This window comes from Durio zibethinus, chromosome 23 (assembly GCF_047325235.1).
Source record: "Durio zibethinus cultivar Kanyao isolate XHJ-2024 chromosome 23, ASM4732523v1, whole genome shotgun sequence".
Lineage (NCBI taxonomy): Eukaryota > Viridiplantae > Streptophyta > Magnoliopsida > Malvales > Malvaceae > Durio > Durio zibethinus.
Genome location: NC_143184.1, coordinates 1,825,927 through 1,849,155, shown reverse-complemented (window position 1 = coordinate 1,849,155; position 23,229 = coordinate 1,825,927). Strand labels below are relative to the sequence as shown.

Sequence of the window (23,229 nt, the reverse complement as noted above, 5' to 3'; positions counted from 1 at the left end):
TGAATTGGAACTTCTCCTTTTATCTTTCCAAATTTGACTCTTCGATACTTCTCTTTTACAAACTGCTTACGTTAGCTCCCATAAAGCTACAACCAAATCTCCCCAAATCTTCTTTGTCCGAAACCAAAAGCCAAGAATGGAAAAAGAAAATAAATAAATAAATAAGGTGCTGAAGAAAAAAAAAAAAAAACGAAAAGAGAAATAATATCCTTACCAAGCAAACGCCGAGAGATGGACTGGATGAAACTGTTAATCCTCTGATTAAGTTTTTGAAATTCTCTCTTTTTTTTTGGGTGGGGTTTTTTTTTTTTTAAATTCTAAGTTGTTTTTTTTTTTATTAGGATGATGAGTGACGGTTAGGTGGAGTTTGGAGATGATCAATGATGGCATGCAGGAGCTCTATGTACATTTCGGTGGACCCATTACAAATTTCAGACACCCATTTCTTTCTTTTCCATTCTTAAGCTATTTTTTAAGGAAATTCTTTGATTTAGCTGGTCTTATGGTTGTGATTTAAAAGATTATAGTTTTCAATTCTATGGCTTTTCCCCTACATTTGTATTGTAAATTTTGCAACTGCTGTAAGCCCTTTAAAGATTTATTGAAATATTTTGATAGATGGTTTCCTTGTGAAATTGTTTTTAATGGCCTTACTGATTTTACTGCTACACTGGGAAAAAGTGTTCCTGTTTTGGATCAAAAAGAGAATTTTAATAGCAAGGCAATACATACATATATATATATATATTCTAGTATGGATATTATGACAAAACGAAGATATATTACTTTACAGAAGTCTCGGCTATCAAATATAATAATACCCGCAAGGTGCAGATATGACAACTAGCGCATTGAAACCATTGAAAGACAGGTATACAATGAGGGGATCAAGGAACCTACACAACATTAATGGTATGATCTAATTGCAATTGTAAAGGCCATGAAGAGCCACAAAATACACTCTGCACTTGCACTCGATGGCAATCAATTTTTTTTTTCATTAGCTGATACTCTAGAAAGTCATATATGGCTTGGCCTCCTTTTACCCGTGTCTGTTCTCGACTTCTTCACAGGATTGGCCCAACCAACACTCCCACCACCACCATTTGATGGATGAGCAGGCTGGTTGGGCCTACTTTGCGGATGGGTGGTCTGCTGGGCCAGTCTCACATCCTTAAAGACTGATCCAGCAGCTGGACTCCTGATGCCGCGACCTATACTCGGTGGTGAAAGAGGGCCAACTGATCCTGTCCTAGGCTTCACCATAGACTTTTCCCTGTCTTTCCTCTTCTTCTTGCAAATAACCAGCTGTCCTGGATGAGTTAGAAGAGAATAATCGGGTTGATATTGTTCCCTGGTAGTGCCACTTCCACTCCCAAGCCTTGATTCCTTTTGAGGCCTGTGCACTCTAACCCTTGTGTCCTCACCTGTACGAGTGGATCCACGTTGCAATGACTTTTGAGCGAGGCCTGAATCAGATTCCATCTCGTTTATTGGCTTCTGTCTCTTGCCAACAACTACCTGTCTAGAGGAAGGACTTGCGGTGGAGGTAGACACTAGTGTAGAGAAAGAGAGAGCATTTCTAGCTTCTCGGAAATCTGTATCTGGAAATGCAATCTTCAACAAGTCGAAAAACAGATCATGTACCTTCCTTGCTTCAGATCTGACCTGTGAATTCCAATTACATTTCCAAAGTAGACAGATCAAGAATTAATGAGAAAATTACAGATATATATGTAGGATTTCAATTGGTAGGGAGATTGGAACATTTGCTAGGTGATAAAACTGTCTAGGCACTGAAACACAAAATACAAATAGGTTAACTTCTTTGAAAAGCTTTCAAAGTAATTACTTCCAGAAAGCCTATCTACAGCAAAAGTAAACAAGTGTGATGCAAAGGTGAGTTAGTGTATGAACATTTAAAGATACTAAAGGTCGAGTTAAAATGAGACATTATACCTCATGTGAAAACCCATAAAAATGCATTGCACTTTTTAACACTAACTGCACATCTAAAACAAGCTCCATAACTCCATTGTACTCTAGTCTGTCGACACGCTGATCAATCTTCTGTAAATCCAAATGATTACTTCCACTTCCACCCATGTAACCAGAGTTTTCAATCCTCGTCCACAGATCCGTTAAAAGTGGCACAATTTGTTGACCCTCCTTATCTATTCTTCTCTGAAGCTTACTAATCACATTTTTGCACTGGAAATATAAGAATTTTCTAGTCAATTACTTGATTCACAAATAGCATAGGATAACGTGTAACACGAGCAATTAAATAAGGTATTAAGGTTAGACATAAAAAAAACGTATTTACATCAAAGGTGAAAACTACTCATTTCATAAAGGGAAGTTATTTTGATATACAAAGCTTCCAATTACTAGGAAAATCCAAGCCATGCAAAATATGGATGACATCAAGTCTAAATAACACGAAGATCAACTGTAAAAAAAAACTCAACAGATGGACATGGCAAAGCAAATAACCAGGTAGAACAAATGATAAAACATATTAATATTATAGAACACATAAAACTTCCTAAATCTCAAAAAGAAAATTTCCATCATGCATAAAATAGACACCCCACTTCTCAAAATGTCTGTCATGGCAAAATCTAAAGCAAAATTGTCAATGAGAGAACACACTTGGATGAAATCCTTGTACGCTGCAGTATTAGATGCAATGGGAAGGAACCAAAAGAAGAAAGAATAGATTCAGGAGGATCACAGCTATGATGACTGGTGAGAGACTGCTACAAGCAACACCATCAAGCAATTCAAAATACTGAAGCAACATTCTCAAATCAAACTTATCAATAACCAGGAAAAAACCCATGATGGTTAAATTATTTAAGGTAAAAAAAGATTCATGATCCAGACACTAGCAGAATTACAATCACATTAATCATACCTTTCTTTGGATGACATCAGACATCTTAGCACCCAAATTGGAAGACCCACTTGCATTAACCAGTTTACTGTCCCAATTCTCTCTGGAGGGTTCGCCAGCATCTTCAGAAGGAACAGACATGGAATTCATTCTACCATATTTTGGTGATGCATGCAACTTTGATGTATTAGCAATTTTTCTTGAAGGTAAGTTCCTCCTACTTTTTGAAGATGAACCATTTGGATCATGCTTGAAAGCATTGCGCTCACGAGTTGGTTTTGTTTCAGTATCAGTCCTTAGTTGTGATTGGTACTTTTGGTCCAGCTGGAAAGGCAACAAAGAAGAATCTCCACGTTGGTGATGAGGCACTTCGGTGACAGATTTTTCCTCTGCCCTTTCCATAGTATGACGAGGTCGAACCCGAATACTTCGCTTTCGTTTTATCTTGGGTTGGATAACTTGCTGATCTTCACCTTCATCACGATCACGAATCCAACTTTCAGATTGCAGAAGGTCCATGTGAGAATCACCAGATACTGCAATTTCACCTTCCTCTAGTTCGTCTGGCTGCCAAAATTAACATAACATGATGAGAAAAGAGAAGAAAATGACAAATGCCACAACAAAAATCATTATAGGAAAAGAGAAATACCAGCCTTCTTGCACTAGAACCAGGCCTAGTATCTAATGCGGAGAGAGATCCAAATTTCTGAGGAGAAATAGGAGACACCATCTGCGCTGGTCTTCGACTGTCCGATGATGATCCTGAAGAACCACCTTCTTCAAGCATGTGATTGTTTCTAATGTTTTCGGAAGTCTGAGCATACTCATACCCACCATCACCAAGTGGGCCATCTTCTTCTGACTGATCCTTATTTATAGGTGGTACCCCGACAGCACCATTAAATTCATCATCTTCAAATTCTTCGATTTCTCCCTCTTCCTCATTCCCAGAATAACCATTTCTCTCATCAGAACTTGCTTCAGAGAATTCCCCATTCTCATCATCCATTTCCTTATAGTTAGGATGCTTTTTCCCCTTGGGTCGCCCCCTTTTTCTCTCAGCCTCCATTTCATTGGATTCAGCACCAACACCAGCAGTAAATAAAATGTTCTTTGATGGTTTCTTTGATAAGGCAACTATAGCAGCATTCACTTCTCTTGTACTGGCCCGAAGCCACATAGGTACCTGTTCATGACAAGTCATCTCCTCAGTCCAATCCAGTTCTTCATCCATTTGATCAAACAACTCAACTTCTTCCTGACTTCTTGCTATCATGCAATTTACCTGGTGCAATGAGGGAACATCATGGACAGTCTCTTGATACCTTTCCTCATCATGCAATAATGTTTCTAAAGTCGTGCGTCTCTCTTCGTGTGTTGTTCTTTGGTCAAAACGTCCAGCATTGATAACTTCATCAGCCATGTCAATTTTATACTGTTGAATGTTTTTCCTTATGAGGCTCTCAATAGATCCCATGTATCTATCCTTACCTGCAAAATCATCCTCAAAATCAACAGAACCTCCACTCCTTAGTTCATCCTCCTTCTGCTGACTAGAGATTTTGTCAACAACTGCTTCCATGTAAATGACTTTGACTTCCCTTGTTTGTCCAATACGGTGAGCTCTAGCAACTGCCTGTTCCTCATTTTTAGGATTCGGATCAGGATCATATATAACAACAGTGTCGGCAGATTGAAGATTTAGACCACGTCCAGCTGCACGAATACTGAGTAAGAATATGAAGCACTCAGAGTCAGGGCTATTGAAGTCAACAATAGCTGATTCACGATCTTCCAAGCTAGTTGTCCCATCAATACGTCTGTAGACAAGCCTCCTCCACAGCAAGTATTCCTCCAAGATATCAAGAAGCTTTGTCATGGTACTAAAGAGTAGTACACGATGCCCAGTTCTCTGCAGTTTTATTAGGATCCTGTCTAGGATCGACAATTTCCCACAAGATCTTACCAGGAAATCTTTGGAGAAGTCATTGAAATATGGGTAATTAAGCAAAGGATGGTTGCAGGTCTTCCGAAGTTCCATACACCGGTTATTTAAAGTTTTGTACACCTTAGCCTGGTATATTGGATTTTTTTGTACCCTGCGCTTCTCATCTTCAGGGTCAACTCGAAGAGTCCCAGTTGATTTTATCCAATCATAAATGGCACTCTGAATAGCTGACATTCTGCATCTTAAAACTACTGAGACCTGCAATCCGCCAATGAAATAATATCATCAGAAACAGCAGTATGATAACTTTTAGGTGATTTTTAAAGGACTGCTATAACAGCATACCTTGGGAGGAAGTGAACCTTCCACATCCTCAACACGACGCCTAAGCATAAAAGGCTCTAGAATTTGATGAAGTCGGTGGATGATGATAACCTTCTTCTCTGTCTCAAGCCAATCATCCTCTGCATTATGTGTAGGGCCTTCCTTTTGAAATGGTTGTGAAAACCAATCATGAAATGCCTTGCGATTATCAAACACTTCAGGAAGGAGAAGATTTAATAGTGACCAGAGTTCTTTCAAGTCATTCTGTGGCATAAAAATAACTTGTTGTTCAACTCGCCAAACAACTAATACACACACACACACACATAAGAAAGCAAGCCTGGGGAAAGAAAAAGGTAAATAGACTTATTATTTCATTGCATCAAATAAGCCATTAGTGATGGACAATAACAAAAGACAGGATGAAAACTTAGAATTTGGAATTTATGATTTCTGAAGTTAAGAAACCCTTGTTATAGAGTTAAGCCCGCCCCTAAACGGGAGTGCATGTGCTTCTGCATGTGCAACAAGTAAGGTTGTCAAGAAAGAATGGTCATACCATTTGAAGACAGTCATAGCAGTAAAGCAAAAAACTTATTCAAAGTTTTTCAAATCTGTATGCATGTATAGGTATGTGTATGTATTTCCAATCATATCAGAGAGCTGCCTTAACAGACCTGTAATGGTGTCCCAGTGAGAAGTAAACGCCTTTGGCAACGGTACCTGTCAAGATCACGAGCTAAAACAGATTCCCTGTCTTTCATTCGCTGTGCTTCATCAATTACAATATATTTCCAATCGATTTTAGAAAGTTTTGACCGATCATACATGATGAATTCATAAGTTGTCACAAGGACATTAAACTTCATTGCCAAAACCTCCTATGCAACAAGTAAAACAAAAGAAAATTAGCAAATTTTGACACTTAAAAGCCAACTAAATAAAGAAACTTAAGAGTTCATACTTGAGAAAATAATTTTGAACGTTGATCTTTTCCTCCGACATAAAAGATGCATGACACAGATGGCAGCCAATTATGGAGCTCACTCTGTAAAAAATGACTTGGTTCTGTTCAAAGATATTGGAAAAATGTCATAGCCATCAATATAAAGCAAAAATAAAACTAACCTTCCAATTTACCAGAACAGCATTCGGAACAATGATAAGATGTGGACCATAGTTTCCTTTAAATTCCATCAAATAAGCAATCAATGCCATAACCTACACAATAAGGTAAAAACTAAAGTTAAGAACACCCCTACTGTATTATATGATTAGCTACCAAAAATTAATGCTCTGACTAATCCCAACACGTTATCTAATTCCCAAATAACATACCAAACTGCAGAGTTACTCACAACTAGAATTTTTTAAGAGAACAATACCTGAACAGTCTTCCCAAGGCCCATCTCATCAGCCAAGATACCATTTAGTTTATTATTATACAAAGAAAGCATCCACTGCAAACCAACCTACAAAAAAAAATACACGTCATAAAAATTTTAACTTGTCATAATAAACAGTAGTAAATTAAATGGGACAAAAAACAACAAAAAAGGGTTGGAAGAAAACCAAATATTTTTAAAATATAGCAACCTACAAGCTGATAGTCTCGTAACGTTCCAGCTCTTAGCATTGACGGTTGCCTTATGACCCTTTCATTCACAGCATGAGCAAGATTATAATACCTGTTGATGAGCACAAGATATGATGAATAACTACAATTGCCAGAAATTTAGTCTTTCTGAGAAAAAATGTCCTTAGAATAAACAAGAACATAAATGCTAAATACAAATTGACTATATTAGATGATAATTATTGAACTAAAGAACATTAGAAATATCACATAAGCCTCATCCATCTGTCATAAAATTTACACCCCATCCCATTCAAGCTTCATGACTTTAAGCACCCTTCTGCATTACCACTAAGTCCTTGAAATGAATAACAATATAATAAAAACATAACTTACTTGCTAACAGATGAATCATCCCTGGGTGCATTCATTTCCATAAACCGATTTCTTATCATTACTTCCTCTCCAGCACAAGCTGCTGCAACCCTAACTTCTTCTTCTGATAGACCCTTTTGTCAACAAGTAGAAAACAAGAAAATAAGTAACATGGAATCTGCCTAATACATACAGAAAAGGAAAGATGGAATATTGTTTTGGCTCAGATTTCAGTCCAAAAAATTTAAAGGAACTGAGATGGGGAAAAAACCCTAAGAGACAACCAGAAGAGGTTACAAGAGAGGGGGAGGTCAAGAAATCATGCCTGCAACCGTGCAGCAACTGCTGCAGCATTTGCTGCCTCCGCTACTTCCTGCTGATTCTTGGCAGCTGTTATCTTACTTCCCAATTTATGAAGATAATCTTCAGTTTGGGTCAAGAATGATGAAAGTACTTCATATCTCTCTGCAGCATCACCGGGGATATTTGTCTGCTGCTCAATCAACATCTCCCTGTACCTTTCAACATCATTATTCTTCAAAGCCTCCATCCTTTTATTCCTATCATCATCCTTCCTTTTTGAAAACTCCCGTAACATTCTTTCATGGTACTTGGCAACTCCCCTGTTGCGAGCAGTTCGTGCATCACGGATGGCCCAGTGAGCCTCCAGAAGTTTCTTACGCCACTGAAAGATAGATTTCAATTGCTTCTCTCTCAGGGCCTTCTGAGTGGCTTGTACTTGTCTGGCCAGCTCAATACGCTGACGCTCACACAGACGGACAAATTTTCTGTATGGCCTATCAGGCATTGCCATTATCTCTTGTTGCTGCTGGTCAACTTCATCCCTCAAGCGTGCCTGCAGATTCATAAGTCGAAGCTTTTTTTCTTCAATTTGCAGTCGCAGAACAAGATCTGGCCTAATCCTTTTCCTCTCCAAATTTACTGCCAATAAGCCACTAATCTTCCTCAAATTTTCTGATCTTTTCTTGCTAAGGACTTCCATGCCTTCCTCAAAAAGAAGATCTTTGACATCATACGCCAAAGTTAGATTATTATTGCCGTTAGGAATTGCTAAACCATACGAGTCATTTTTCCTAGTGAAGAAGGAAAAATCAAAAAGTGGTCCATGATACTTTCTGGCAGTGCCAGGATCTTTGGGCTGGGGGGTAGAGTTTGCTTGCAAAGGTTTCTTAACTTGCCCTCCATCAAATGAAGCAACTTGTGGTGCAACAGCCTTTCCCCTATCAACACTAAAATCACTTCTAACTGGAGTTTTTGGAACACCACGTTCAACTTCTTGGTCTGACTTGGCAGAAAAGACAGAACTTTGCTGCTCTTCTTTTCCAACAGGCAACGTAGATGAAAATTCCTTGGCTGCAGCTGACACACCTTGCATATGAGCTGTTGATGCAGTTGCTTTATCATCTCCTGCATAAGCTTCCTCGTTAGTAATATTCTGCCCATTGGTAGATGGCCTAGCTTGGGAAACCTTCTCTTTTGACTTCAAATGCTTTGCTTGGTCTTCTACAATCTTTCCTCCATTGCCTACAGGAGGAAATTGCTGCTGCTGCTGCTGCTGCTGCAGCTCAAGTGGTGGTGGAACAATGGCTCGAAGAAGCTCTTGTGGAAGTGCACCTTCTCCTTTCTGTTAATAACCACACAAATCAGCATGGCCCACTCAATTTTCATTTATTAAACTTCATGTAATTGGTAGAAAGGCAAAATATATAAACGGTCAGAGAGAAAAGGATAGGATGGAGACAGAGAGATTGATATACCTTCAGGCGCCTCAATGCTAGTATTTGTGCTTTAAGAACATGAAGTTGTTGTTTAGTGAAGCCAAACCGTTGCTGTGGCATCTGGGTAACTGCTTCCCCTTGGGATGGTCCATTTTTAACTGATCCTCCATCACTAGGAGCTGCGGGCTGTGGAGAAGATCGATTTAACTGTTTAAGATACAGCATTTGCACTGTTTCTGCAACACCTAATGAATTTTTTGCCGGCAAAGATGGATCAACACTCTGGCTAATATTTGCAGATGATTGTGGAGGATGCATAGGAGGTATCCCATTTCCATGCACAACTGGCTGTCTGGGAGGCATTTGGATATCTCGCCCATGAATGGCTGACTGCTGGGTTGCAATGTTGCTAGCATTGTTAACCACCCCAGCACTAGAAGTTGAGCCAAAAGGGCTAGGTAGAACAGTCAGCCTGGTTTTTGCAGAACCAGACTGGCCAGATATATCACTTGATGAATTACCACGGGGAGAACTCTCACTTGGAACTGATGGAGAAGTGACCTGCAGCTTGGACACAGGCACAGGTGATGACTGAGAACCCATATTGCTTTCATTTGTTTTTTGCTGGGCAGCCATCCTAGACTGCACGAGTGGAATGAGCTGTGCCATCAAGTTGGCATTTGCAGGTTGCGACAGATCAATATTTCGCTCAAGTGCCCATGCCTGCAACTGTGCAGCCATAGCAAGTTGATTGTTTCCCATGTTTTGAATTTGCTGCACATGTTGAGCCTCCATGGCCCTTAAAACATTTCCAGGCATTAATTGCCCAGTAACTGTTGCCTGGGCAGGTGGCTTTGGCTCATTTCTTTGGTCAGAAGCTGACTGAGGTCCTTGCTCCATAGGCTTTTCAACACGACCATGCTGCTCAGACGTGTTCTTAAATGATGATGCCTGAGCCTGATTAGATGCTTGCACGGAAAGAAGTTCCTGCATTTTTAAATTTCCAATTCGCACATCCTGATCCTTAACAGATGCAGAGCCCAGCATAGCCCCCTTAGCCTGCTGCTGCGCAGCCTGGTAAGCATACTGATAATAAGCTTGCTGAACAGGATTCAGCATTTGTTGCTCTACTCCTTTACTCCTCTTCTGGCTATCATGGGCAGAAGCATGTTGCTGAGCCAGATCAAAAAACTTCCTGGACTGGTGAGGTGATTGCATAGAGCCTGGAGATGAAGGGAAATTGCTTCCCCCCATCATACCTTGAAGACCACTGGCTTGATATGCTAGGATGGCTTCATTTCCTTCAGGTTTTCTAAGTAGTTGTTCTTGTAATGACTGCAAGAACAAATATATACGCACAGAGATAATGAATGAACTTCTCAAACAAATACATAATCTTAAACTAGTTCCCAGGACTCTAGGGTATCCTCGAATAATTGAATGTTGTTCAAAAGTAAACATCGAATTCTATTGCAGGATACCAAATTTATAATTGTAAGAATATTATAGAACATGAAGCCCACTAGGTTGGACTTCAGCATAAACAAGAGTCAACAGATAAACCATCCATGATTTAATAAGAGTACGAGATCCTTAAAAAAGTAAAGAAAAAATAGTAGTCCCAGTTGGAGATGAATTATGTGCTTTGACTGGAACATCTAGGAGTTAAGGCCATGGACATTCAATCTGTACTTCAGATATGCAAATCACAAAGGAAACCTATGTAAGGGCATAGAATTCAGGTGTGGGATTGCCAATTTACATAATAATGATAATCAAAGCAGTAAAGACAAGAAACAAAAGGAAAGAGAATACTCCAATACAATCAGTGAATAACACATCAAAAAAAAAAAACTCCTAATCACTTCTAAATGAGCAGAGAATTAAAATAAAACTGGAGACTCGGTTCTTCTTTTACACATCACGGATCAGGAGAGAATTGCAGACTAAATAAACAAAGTAGTCATGATAATCACATGGATTTTACCAAAAAGAAAAGACTACATATGACTTAGAAGTCATTGAGGCAAGGTATTCGAGGAGTCAAGAACACTTTACCAAGCCTCAACAATGCACTCGTTGCCCTAAGCTTTCACCCATGCAGCTAGGTTTGTTAATTCTATATCAGAACCTAAAGAACAGTTCCATATCACTCTCTCTCTCTCTCTCTCTCTCTCTCTCTCTCTATATATATATATATATATATATATATATATATATTCTTCGTCTTCTTTTTCTTTTGGGAGCCAGATACTTCAAACAAAGAATTCAAATGCTTCTATTAGTCTTTCTAAAAAAAACATAAAATATTTATATAGTAATAGTTTCAGTTGCACCTAAATATGAGGATATACAAAACAAATTCTTCCCTAAAGTGCAAATTCAAAGGCTTGTATTCCTCTTTCTAAGCCCTAAGAGCCGAATACGGTTGATTCCCTTAACACTTAAGAAGTTCAAGAGTTTAATGCTACTAAATACAACCCTCCTCTAAACCCCCCAAAAACAATTTAATTACCTAGAATTAACTTATCAACTTATGTACTAACCTAATTACATCAGAAATTGCATTTCTTACACCAAAATTAAAAACCCCAAAACCCGCCAGATTCATCAATTCATCACTGCCCATTTCCAAAAACATGCTGAGTTCCTAAAATCACGAGTAAATTCAACCAAATTTCCGATTACGTGCCCTTCACCTGTCTAGAAGCCATTTGCTGCTGCTGCAGCTGCACCGAATCAAATCCCAAGTAACGTGTCGAAACGGCCGAAGACGAGGAAGTGGGCGAAGCTGCGGACGATGTGGATGCGGCACGCCCCACCGGGCCCACCCCCGGGTTCCGGCTGGGCCCACCTCCGCCACCATCACTAGATTGCATAAAAAATTAACCCCAATTTTTTAACATAAATTCCGCCGCAATTTCCAAATTATTACAACAAAAATTCAAAAAAGAAAAAAACCCGACCACTTTCACAAGTCGAGTCCCTCCAAAATCTTTATTTTTAAATAAAACCCCGTTTTTGCCCTCCGATCCCAACGTTCAAAAGAAAATTAAATATAAATAAATTAACTAAAAACAAAACCAAATACCAAATAGTTGAAGTTTGGTTTTGTTTCTCTCTAGAATTCCGAAAATTACGGATCTTGATGAGTTGAGCGAGAAAGAGAACTCGATGGAAAACGGGAAAAATAAAAAATCGGTTGTTCGACTCACTGTTCGCTGTTCACTAATCTCTCTATCTTGGGTGTCACGCAATTTTGCAAATTCTTTTTCCCTCTCAGGTCAAACCCTAGTGAGGTTATTTCTTTTTTTTCTTTTTCTTTTTCTTTTTTTGTAAAAACTTGAAGAACCGTCAAAAAATTTTTTTTCCTCTATTGGCTTGGTCATGAGTAAAGTTTATATTTCCTTTTATTTATGCTTGACTGGTTTGCCTCTGGTGCTTAGCTTTGAGGTGGGGCCCACTGGGGCCAGGATAGAAATTTACGGAAAGGGTGGAGCATGTAAATACTAGCCCTGCATTTTAAGGATATCGACGAGAGAGCCCGTTAAAGTAATGCTGGGATAAATATTTATAAAGGAAAGGAAATAAAAAAAGAATAAAAGGTTTTTTTTTTAAGAAATGATATATATATAGCATGTAAATACTAGCCCTGCATTTTAAGGATATCGACGAGAGAGCCCGTTAAAGTAATGCTGGGATAAATATTTATAAAGGAAAGGAAATAAAAAAAGAATAAAAGGTTTTTTTTTTAAGAAATGATATATATATATATTTTATTTAAATAATTAAATTTAATAAAAATAATTAATACTTATTATTTGAATAAATAATGAAAAAAAATTCATTATAGTAATTTTTTTAATCATAAATTTTTATTATTTATGATTTTAAAATATATTTAGATTATAATATGTTTACTACTTTATATAATTTTACAATTATTACTATATTAATGATTTTTAATTAAGTAAAATAAAAATATATTTTATAAACATTTATTGTCAGATTTTTTTATAATTGTTAAAATTTCAACATATTATCACTTTAATAATGTATTTATATAAAAGGTATTAAATATAAAAAATATAATCATATAAAAATATTACATATCATAAATCTAAAAGATATATCTATTTATATTCAATTCTTTATCAAAATTAAATTATCAAAAAATTATAAAATAATTTTATATTAGAAGAGACATGTAAAACTTATTTAAAAAAGAAATCACTTTGAAAAAATTATAAAAAGATTGTGATGTGATTAAATTTTTCTTATTAAGTTTTTAATATTAATAAAGAATAAATATAATAATTTTTTTATAAAAATAAAAATTTTTTAACTTTCTTTTCTTTAATTTTTTTCCTAAATTGAGGATTAAAAAAATTAAAATTATTAAATTTTTATTTTTTAAATTAAAAATTTATCCAAACATATATTCAATCGGCAAGCGTAGGACTTCTTCCTTGTACAAATAATTTTTGAAAAAAATCAAACAAATATTCTAGTATTAAAATTAATAATAATAAATCGATTACTAAGATAAAATAATTTAATTTAAAATAGAGAAAAGAGATTAAATTTGGAAGGGTTGTTGGAGGGCATATGATGCCACCTGTTACTGGTGGTGGTGGGTCTGGCTTTTGTTTAGAAGGTTTCAAGTGGGGCCCTTCTCACTGAAGGCAAATAAATGTGGATCAAAATTAAATTTGGAAAATTAGAGATTTGTGAGGGATTAATTTGGATGAAAGTAAAAAATCTTGGCAACCGTTGACTTTGAGCCTGATTCAGATAATTACAATCAAATATATATAAAAAAAAAACACTTTTTTACGATAATATTGCTAAGTTATGTTCACAATTACTTGCCAAAAAAAACGTAAATAAGATTTGTTTAGGATAATATTTAGTAATTCACATCCTAATTTTAGTTATTTTAGTTATCAAATTTTAAATATAAAAAATAGTTTATATTTGATATATTATTAATATATAAATTTTATATTTTATTAATAAGTAAATATCATTTTTAAAATAAATATATATAAATTAATATTTTTTAAAAAATTTATTCGTTAATAATATAATATCATCAAATTTACTGATATTATAATATATAATAATAATACATTAAATATAAATTTTATAAAAAAAATTATATTATTTGATTTATATGTCTTCTTCTCGTTAAAAAAAAGGTGTATAACAGAAAATATAAGATAGCAAACATAAATTTTTAATTTATAAAATAGCACTTGAAAAATTACATTATTATACACTAATTACTTGCATTGAGTCAACTTTTTCAATATTTATGCAAGTAACAAACACATCGCTTCAACATACATTTTTTTATTAAAAAAATTTACATTAAGTTTTTTAAGTAAAATTTATGAAATTTGATATTAAAAACAATTAAACAAAAATTAAAATCAAAAAATAAAATTAATAAATTAAAATTTTTTATTACATAGATTAAGTATGTAAATTTTTTAAAAAAATTGATATATACTTTTAAAAAAATATTGATATAATTTTATCATTGAATAAGTATCATTCAATTTTGAAATATAAACAAAAATTTAAATTTTTTTTTACATATTATTAATTTTTATATTAAATTCTATCAATTTATCAATTTGAATTTTTTATTAAAGTTTTTATTAAATTATTTTTAAGAATAAATTTCACAAACTTTACTTAAAAAACTTGATGTAAGTTTTATCCTTATTCTTCAAATACAAAATTTGTTAGAAAATATGCAATTAGATACTAATCATTTTATTATTATTATTATTATTATTATTATTATTGAATATGAACTATTTTTTCATTTTATTAAGAAATATGTACCCCGAAACTAAAATGAGATATAGAAAAATCACTTTGAACATTAAATTTCATGCAAGCAATTAGAATTTGGAAACTTCTACTTCTAAGGTTAGTTCTTCTTATTGTGAACTTTAATTTTATTTGCAAACTAAAGTTTCATCACTTACACCTAATGAAGAGGAGACTCTTGACCTTTCAATCCAGTGAAAAAAAAAAAAAAAAAAAACCAAACTACATGCAATACTTTACGTGTATGGCACGTGATTTACTAGCCCCACGCATCTTTACATTTGTTTTAGAATATTTTTTAGTGAAGGTGATATAATCTATAAAAACAATTGAAGTTGTGTGTAGCTTAGAATTATTGATGAAATTATATGTATCATAAAAAATATTAGAGGGATAATTTAGTTATTAACGAAAATAATGATCAAAATTGGAGCTAATACTATCAAAATGTATATATTACTAAAATATTGGTTAAATAAAGAAGTTAGAGCACAACGTAAATCATATTATATAAATTAATCATTCTATTTCTTAAATATTATGATAGTAAAATTCAATATATTTATTTATCATATTATATTATCTTTTCGCGAACATAAGCATTTGCCTACTTAGATAATCTATGTATTATTTTTTATTTTATTTATATCATATGTTATTTTACAAAGTATAAATATTAATGAATTGTGCATGACCTGAACTGATATAAAAAACAATGTCGCGTCTAAACCAACAAGACCAATACGAGTTACAATCATGTGTCATATTGGTCACGCCTTTAATTTTTATAGATTATATCAGCATGATTTATTGAAAAATAATATTAAATTGATATAACCTATGTTAATTTTTTTATGAAATTTTTTATTTACCTTTTACCTCATCTATTATAAAATTTATTTAATTAAATAAAATATTACATACATAAATTATTTTAAATTTATAATCTTTAAATATTAACTCCAACAACATAATAGCCAAAATCTGGACTAATTTTAAATGTTCTTAGTATACTGCACAAACACATTTGAGAACCCTACTAAACGCAAGGCGGGGGTTGCTTTCCATCCAATTATAATACACCATGTGTCCAAAGGTAGGGGTTGCTGTTCTTTCTCAATTTATTCCTTTTATTTTTCTATTTTCAAATTAGGAATCGTATTAGTACTAAACTAATAATCGAATGGAATGAAAGATTATTAATTTATATTATATAATTTAACATCTAATTAATCTAAAAAAATAATTGCATATAAATTGATCAACGACTCCATGGAAACAAAAATGTGTGAGCAAAGTAATCGTCATAACATATATAAAAATACCGATATAGCAAAATGTTTTTATTTTGAAAAATTTTTAATATTAAGCTATTGATAATTCCATTGCAACAGATTTAGCAATGAATAATTGTTCGATTCAGTAAAAAATTTAATAATCAAATTAATTGATTTTTATTTAAAAAATAATTAAATTGATCAAAATTTTTTAATTAATTAATCAAAATTGATTCAGTTTGATCAATTCAATTAAATAATTAAAATTTTTATCAAAATTTTATTTTATTATAAATAAGAATTTAATTATAACTTCAATTAAATAAAATTCAAATTAAAATATTATTCAAACTAAATTATTAAAAAATTTAATGCTTTGAATAACATGACAAATAAATAAATAAAATTATTCATATTAAATTTTTTATTTGTATTTATTAAAAATTAATTAATTTGATCAATTCAATTATTAATTTTAAAAATAAAAATTAATTAATTTAATTAATCTAAAAAATTAACTATAACTAAAATTAATTATTTTCATCAAATTTAATTAATTAAATCGATTTGAACGAATTTATGCTAACACCTTTACGGAATTAATAAATAAAATTGAATTAATTATTTTCATCAATTTTAATTCATTAAATCGATTTGAACGAGTTTATGCTAACCCCTTTACGGAATATGTTATGCAAAAACTGTCTAAGTTCTGATCTTGATCTTTATCGCTGTGGGGGCAGGGCCTCGCTATACGCACGCAACGCACGGTGTCCCACTACGCACGCAAACTTAACAAACATTGATTTCCCTTCTGCATGGATAACGAGAGGATATATGTAACTGTCGAATATTTTGGCGTATTAGAATTGATATTTAAAAATTATAAATTTTAAAAAAATAAAAAATATAATATTTTATTTAATTATATATATAATATAATAAAAAATTTAAAAGTAAATTAATAACTAAATATATTTTTTATAAAAAATTAAATAATAAATAAATTATTTATTTTTTCAAATCAAAATAAAATATATCATATTTAATAATATTAAATAAATAAATAAATATAAATAGTACATTTAAAATAATCTTAATAAATAACTGCTAATAAAATTTAAATCTAAAATTTTTCGTAAAAAAAATAAATTTAACCTGTTAAACTTACTTGATGTTAATATATATATATATATATATATATATCACTATGAAGACGCTATTTTACCTGCCACAGCCGGTAATCCCACCCTCTTCAATTCTACATCAATCACCGGCTCCTCCGGTTTCATCATCCTTTACCATCACCGAGCTTCCTCCAGATATATAAATGCTCCCTCCCAAATTTGTCTGTGCACTTTTCGAGGTCAGTTAACGCAACCTAATCGGGAACGTCATCGTATCTATCTCCGACTGATCTCATACTCGTATCTCTAGATCTCTTTCCGTGAGTATTCGCCCTTAAGTTATCAATTTATTTGTTTCTTTTAAATTTGACAAAATCGGAACCGTTGATTATCGATCCTCATTTATTTATCTGTTGATGATTAGTCTTCTTTTGTTATCTTGACTGGTGATGCTTGATCGTTTCTCATAAATCGTCGGATTTCCATGCTACGGTTGATATGGTTTCCTGATTTTTTTTTTTTTTTCGTTGAAATTAACATTAATTCTTTTGATAAATTTCTCATGTTCGTTATTTAAGGATTGTTTTCGTTGATCCTAGTTAGATTGATTGAATTTTTGGTTGAGACTTGAGATTAAGTCGGTGGAATTTATTTAATTTTTTTTTCATTTAGATGGAAAATTTTTTTGGAACTGTTAATATATATGTCTTAAGTATATAACATGATATTGGGGTTTGGTTGAGCCGATCGACCTGCTTGTGCTGGAAAAGTGTCTCGGATAGGATGATTTTTTATTTTTGGTCGCTGTTTCTTGGATGGTGGTTCTGTAAATTTTTGGTGCGAGGGAAATATAATTCGGTAAATACTTTATATTCTCTTTGATTGAGGAAAATAGGTGACTTAAAATGTTATTTTCGTATTATTTCTTAGTCAAACTTGGGTCTGTTTCTGTTAATAAACATGGAATTGATTTCAGAATTGTTAATTTGTGGTTTTATAGTTTCTTTTCTTTGGTTGCTATTTCTTAATGCACTGTTTTTATATAGATTCCCCCTCCCCCCCAAGGAAAACAAAATGTCAGTGGAATCCTTTATTTTCTTTTCTGTTTGTTAAAGTAATTAGTATTATGCACGTGAATTCTAGGAAGCCTTAAGAAGTCCTGAGGATGGCGGATAATGAGGAGAGAGAAGAAAATACGCCACGTGGGAATGAATGGGAAGTTGTGTCCCTTACTGCATCTGCATATGCTGCTGCTCCTGGTCCAAAAGAAGTTGAAACGAAGGATGATAACAAAGGTGATTCATACAAAGCGGAGGTAGCAGAAACTTCTCGTGCTTTGTTCGTGTCCAGTCACTTTGTCTTTCCTCCCAAAGAGCATGAGAATTTGCCCCTGGAACCTTTGGAACCTGATAATAGTAGTGAACATGTAGGCAAGGACGTGATTGGTGAATCAGGTGTAGAAAAAGGTGGTAGATCTAGGACAAAGGAAGAAGAAGATTGGATTTTGAAAGGGTTCAATGTACATGATGAGTTTCCAGGTATGCAATTTTTTGATAAAAAGCATGGTACAGAGTTTGAAGAAGGCACAACGCTGCCAGGGCTGGGTTTGATTGACAAAGATCAGAGTTTGTTTGGAGCTGCTACGTTTAGTTCTTTCCATAGTGAGGAAGCACTTGGTGGATCAACCACCTTTGGTGAGGATGCAACTTTTTCTGAACTTATTGAAGCTTCTAATCAAGGCTTAAGTTTTCCTCCAGACATTCCTCAGTCCCCAAAGCCTTTACAAGATGATAAATACGATGGCTCTGACCTCCCTTGTGAAGCTTGGTGGAAGAGAAGAGCAGTTTCTTTGTATGCTCATGCAAAAGAGGCAAATGCATTCTGGTCCATTTTTATTGCAGCGGCTGTGATGGGCCTTGTGGTTCTGGGGCAGCGGTGGCAACAAGAGAGGTGGCAGGCATTGCAACTTAAATGGCAGCTCAGCATCAGCAATGAGGTATCTTGCTTGCTAATTGATCCCTTAAGATTTAACAGTGATGCATATTTTTACTTTTTTTTCCATCCTGTAAACCATATACTTTGTGCTGGAAGAGGTTTTGAAAAGACAGGTGCTATGTTTTTGTCTAGTGTTTTCATATTTGCATGTGCAGCTCTTGGCCAATATCTTTGTGTTTGTAAACACCGATTTGCATGGAGACTTCTGAATTGATAGGAATTGTTTTAGTAAAGATGATTGTGTAACCTTTTGCAAAAGGAAAAACCTATTTGTTGGTTAGACTGAGTAGGGAGAAAATTAAGAAAGGAAGCAAGATCGTGTCATCTGTATCTGTTGATTGCAAGGGCTTGTATGTTAATATTAATTGGTTTAGAAAAGATGACGTTTGCCAACGTTTGTTGTACTGTGCTATTTTAGACTTAAACTGTACCTGTATTTGGATAGTATGCTGCCTTCTTAATTCTGCTTTACTTTGCTGCCTTCCCTCTACTCCTCTTTCTCACCTACCTGATTGTCTCTTTGGATATTGACGTTGTTTTAACCTTTTGAGTTTTGACAGAAGACTAGTCGGGTGCTGGGTTCCATTTCTCGCCTTAAAGACATGATTGTTGGTGGCCAACGCCGAGGTACTTTTGTCAGGGGCAGCTCCCTTAGTGACAGTTAAAACTTGAGATGATGACGAAAAAGCATAGTGAGAGAGTGAGATGGAGATTGGTTTGGGAGTTAATATGTTAGTTTGCTGTTTGATTAACTTGTTTGTCTTGTCTCTTAGGAAAAGCTACATAGCTGAATGTTGAAAGTTAATGTTATTTGTGTTTATATTGTTGCCATTGTTTGCTATTGAAGGGATGACAGTTCTTGCATCCCACTTTTACCATTGAAACTTTTATGTGCAAATCTCAGGTTGTAAAGTTGGAATCACACCCCAACTTGAGGGGGCCCCTTTGGCCACTGTGGCCACTATGATGCATCATTCATGAGGAATAAACGCGGAGAAAATTAGACGATAGATTTTCGTTTTCTTTTCTGTTCATTTCTTCTAATTGTAGATGGATGTGGTTGTTACAGATGGATTGGTTGCTCTGAGGGTGCTGCCATGAGTTGGGAAAGGAGATTTTTAAAATCAACAGTAATTATTTTAAAGCTGTATGTTGATAGTTTTGAAGTTTCAATTTTCATCCAAGATTCATATCTTAGTAATATCATATTAGTTAGAGAGTAGAGAGAGAGGCGGAGGGTGGAAAAGAGGAGATCAAAAGGAAAATATTGGGCCTTATAAGCTGAAACAGATGGAGAACAAAGAAAAATAAAAATTAATTACACTTTAACGTCATGAATGATCTTAAATTATATAGTTAGTTTTAAACGGTGACAAACAATTCATTAAATATCATATTAGTTAATAAATTAATAGTTTAAATGTCACATTAAAAATTTTTAAAGTTCAGAATCATATTAAATATTAATATAATTTAAAAGTCAGACATGAATCTATTAACAAAAAAATATCATTTTGGGATGAGGTTTTTATTTGGATTGGGTTGGGTTAAGGAAAAAAGAAGGCCTAGCACAATAAACAGATTCAAAGAGATGCTTTCATATCATCGTTTTTTTTTTCTGTATCGACTGATTGCAGAGGGCCATCTGGAAATTTGAGGGCAATAATTCTTGTTTAATGTGCTTCCGTTTTGAAGCATGGTATGTGAATATCAATTTTGTTAACTTAACGTCACCTGCACTAAATGAATGAATTGGCAATCTGAACTTGTAAATCAATGAATTCTGTTACATTGAAGTCATTGGTGCAAAAGTTGATAGATAAAGTCTCTAGTCTTCTTGTTTTTCAACGTTGCTTGTAGTTACTGTTCTCATGACATTCCAAAGCAAATAATGAAAGAATAGGTTATTAGATCGTGGTTCCCTTATTTTATTATTATTTATTTTGTTTCTCCATTTGTTGTGATGAACATTCTTGTACTCTGAACAAGTGGTTCTGAAACAACTATTATGTAATCTAAGAAAGCTTAACTTCCAAAATCAATAAAATTTTATATCCAGAAAAGGCTTTCTGATCCGATTGTGAATAATCAATATGACATGCAAATGGGCTGCCGACACCCATCATATTGATAATCAACTTTCCATGCATGTGCTTATGTCATACAGGAAATAACTAAACAGATGGAAACACGATAAAGAAGAAGAAAAAAAACAAATAAAAAAATAATTTTATGGACCTATAGATAGGAAATAAACCCCAAAACAAATTTTTTTTTTAAGAAAAAATAAAAAACCAAACCCCAAAACAACAAGTAACTAAATTAATCTCAACTAAAATGTTGTGATTTTTTGTGAGAAGTTTTCCATACAGCAGAATCTGATGCTATCATCCGGTTGCAAAAATAATAAAATTGAGATAAAAGGTAAAAAAACCCGAACTATGAAAGAAGTTGACAGCAAAATGTTAAGTAAGATTAAGGGAGCTGTCACGTGAAGTATAAATACTTTATTGAGTAATTTAGAGATAAAAAAAATTATCAATTAATTATGGGTGGTTGTATGATAATGGCGTGACTAATTTAAAAAATGAGCTATAATTATACATAGCGATAGTGATATAAAGAATTTAAGGAATGAGTTATAAATATATAAAACAATCATTTAAAGGTTATGAATGAAAATTATTGTTGAATTCTTTCTCATTTTTTTTTTTTCTTTTCTGGTCTCATACTTTGTTTTTTCTGATCTAATCTCTTCTCATTTCATCACACGTAATTCAAACTATTGACTAATTTTGCCGTATAGGTATAGGTCAAGAAAACAAAATACTCCCAACTACATATGGTCGTCCACCTAAATTTAGCCAACCCCTTTGTCTTAAAATTTTTATGCCCTCAAATTTCCATGGAAGCCATAGTCTTCCTCTTATATTTTGAGATGTTAATTGTTTACGGATGAGAGCAGCCACCTGTTTCTGATTTCTTTTATTCATTTATCTAAACAGCCCAAATGATGAGACCAAAAACGAGGTTTACTCAAACCTGTATTGAAATTTCTAACAATCGTAAGCTGAGGACAGGTCAACAATTCTGCAAAAGTATGCTACTCCCATTTTTTTTTTTAATCTTTCTTCTTCTCTTAATTTTACACGAAAAAAAACAATGGTTGACTTCCATACATGAAAGCAATAGTCCATTTTCTTACCAAGCTATATATAATGTATATTATTATATTTCCTCCAAACTCGAGAGGCAAATTCCTACAGTATTAAGTGTCTTGGAGGGCACGATATCATTTGTCTTTTTCTCATATACCAGGATATGGTAGCAGATGGGCACACCTTTCTTTAACAAAGCAAACATTTAAAGGTGGAGAGTCAAACTTACATATACGATCGAGTCTCGAGAATTTGTTTTTATGTATATATACTGAATTTTTCAGGAAATGGATAGAGACGCATGGTAGCTAGAGATATAGCAGAAGGCAAAAAAAAAAAAGGAGAAGGATGAAGAAGAATGTTTAAAATAAGGCATGCAGATGCTGTCCGCAGGGAGCGTTATGTTATAAATTGCTGATGGTGGGTTGCTCACCCAACCCTTACCAAAGCCCACATGACTCAACCCATTTTCATTTAAGTCCCCAACTCCCTAAAAGCTCATCACTATTCAGTTTACTAATATATGGAACTATTAACCCTAGAAGGGACTATAAAAATACTGCGTTTATATTTGTTTGAGATTATTTGCTTTTTTTTTTTTTTTTTGTAGTTTCATTGTTGTCTTGTCTTGTGTTTTTTCTTTTTCTTTTCACAGTCTTCTCCTCTCTGTCTTAGCTCCTCAACCAAACACATTTAATTCTCTTTCATTCAATGCTTGAATTGAAGACCCCTTTCCTTCCCTGCAAAATTAGGTGAAAGATCGTAAAGGAAAGAGAAAGAGAGAAAACGGGTAGAGTTAATTTTGAGGTTTGGGTATTGTAAGTAAAGGGTTATGAACCTTTTTTTTTTTTTTTAATTTAACCTTTCGACGACCTCTCAGTGCATTTATGGTGGTGCATCTGATGGTTAGACACTAAAGAGAAAGAAAAAAAATTGAAAGAGAAAAAGAGAAGACTTGGTGCAA

At 33.8% G+C, this 23,229-nt stretch overlaps 2 protein-coding genes across 5 annotated transcripts; one reads left to right on the top strand and one right to left on the bottom strand.

Moving 5' to 3' along the window:
• Positions 1-761: 761 nt before the first annotated feature.
• Positions 762-12,251, bottom strand: LOC111313876 (chromatin remodeling ATPase BRAHMA-like). Of its 4 annotated transcripts, none has more exons than XM_089752982.1 (14): positions 11,564-12,251; positions 8,904-10,199; positions 7,451-8,770; positions 7,147-7,259; positions 6,775-6,862; positions 6,560-6,646; positions 6,303-6,395; positions 6,139-6,222; positions 5,852-6,055; positions 5,196-5,438; positions 3,552-5,108; positions 2,921-3,466; positions 1,960-2,211; positions 762-1,668 (listed from the first exon to the last, which is right to left on the bottom strand). In XM_089752982.1, the coding sequence occupies exons 1-14, from the start codon at positions 11,741-11,743 to the stop codon at positions 1,021-1,023; spliced, it is 6,711 nt and encodes a 2,236-aa protein (XP_089609108.1). In that variant the 5' UTR covers positions 11,744-12,251; the 3' UTR covers positions 762-1,020. The 4 variants fall into 4 exon arrangements, with proteins under 4 accessions (XP_089609108.1, XP_089609110.1, XP_089609109.1 ...); XM_089752984.1 differs by having other exon boundaries at positions 12,080-12,247; XM_089752983.1 differs by having other exon boundaries at positions 11,411-11,612.
• Positions 12,252-17,339: 5,088 nt separating this feature from the next.
• Positions 17,340-20,117, top strand: LOC111313875 (ATG8-interacting protein 1-like). Its single transcript, XM_022914720.2, has 3 exons — positions 17,340-17,432; positions 18,256-19,108; positions 19,668-20,117. The coding sequence occupies exons 2-3, from the start codon at positions 18,278-18,280 to the stop codon at positions 19,770-19,772; spliced, it is 936 nt and encodes a 311-aa protein (XP_022770455.2). The 5' UTR covers positions 17,340-17,432; positions 18,256-18,277; the 3' UTR covers positions 19,773-20,117.
• The last annotated feature ends 3,112 nt before the right edge of the window (positions 20,118-23,229 follow it).

What these genes read in the sequence shown, in the direction of transcription:
- LOC111313876 (XM_089752982.1), bottom strand. Translation starts at nt 11,743, where the DNA reads ATGCAATCTAGTGATGGTGGCGGAGGTGGGCCCAGCCGGAACCCGGGG. An exon ending in TCACTGGGACACCATTACAG is followed by an intron (nt 5,439 to 5,851) that starts GTCTGTTAAGGC and finishes TTTATGCCACAG; the next exon opens with AATGACTTGAAAGAACTCTG. An exon ending in AAGGTTCACTTCCTCCCAAG is followed by an intron (nt 5,109 to 5,195) that starts GTATGCTGTTAT and finishes GGCGGATTGCAG; the next exon opens with GTCTCAGTAGTTTTAAGATG.
- LOC111313875 (XM_022914720.2), top strand. Translation starts at nt 18,278, where the DNA reads ATGGCGGATAATGAGGAGAGAGAAGAAAATACGCCACGTGGGAATGAA. An exon ending in AGCTCAGCATCAGCAATGAG is followed by an intron (nt 19,109 to 19,667) that starts GTATCTTGCTTG and finishes GAGTTTTGACAG; the next exon opens with AAGACTAGTCGGGTGCTGGG.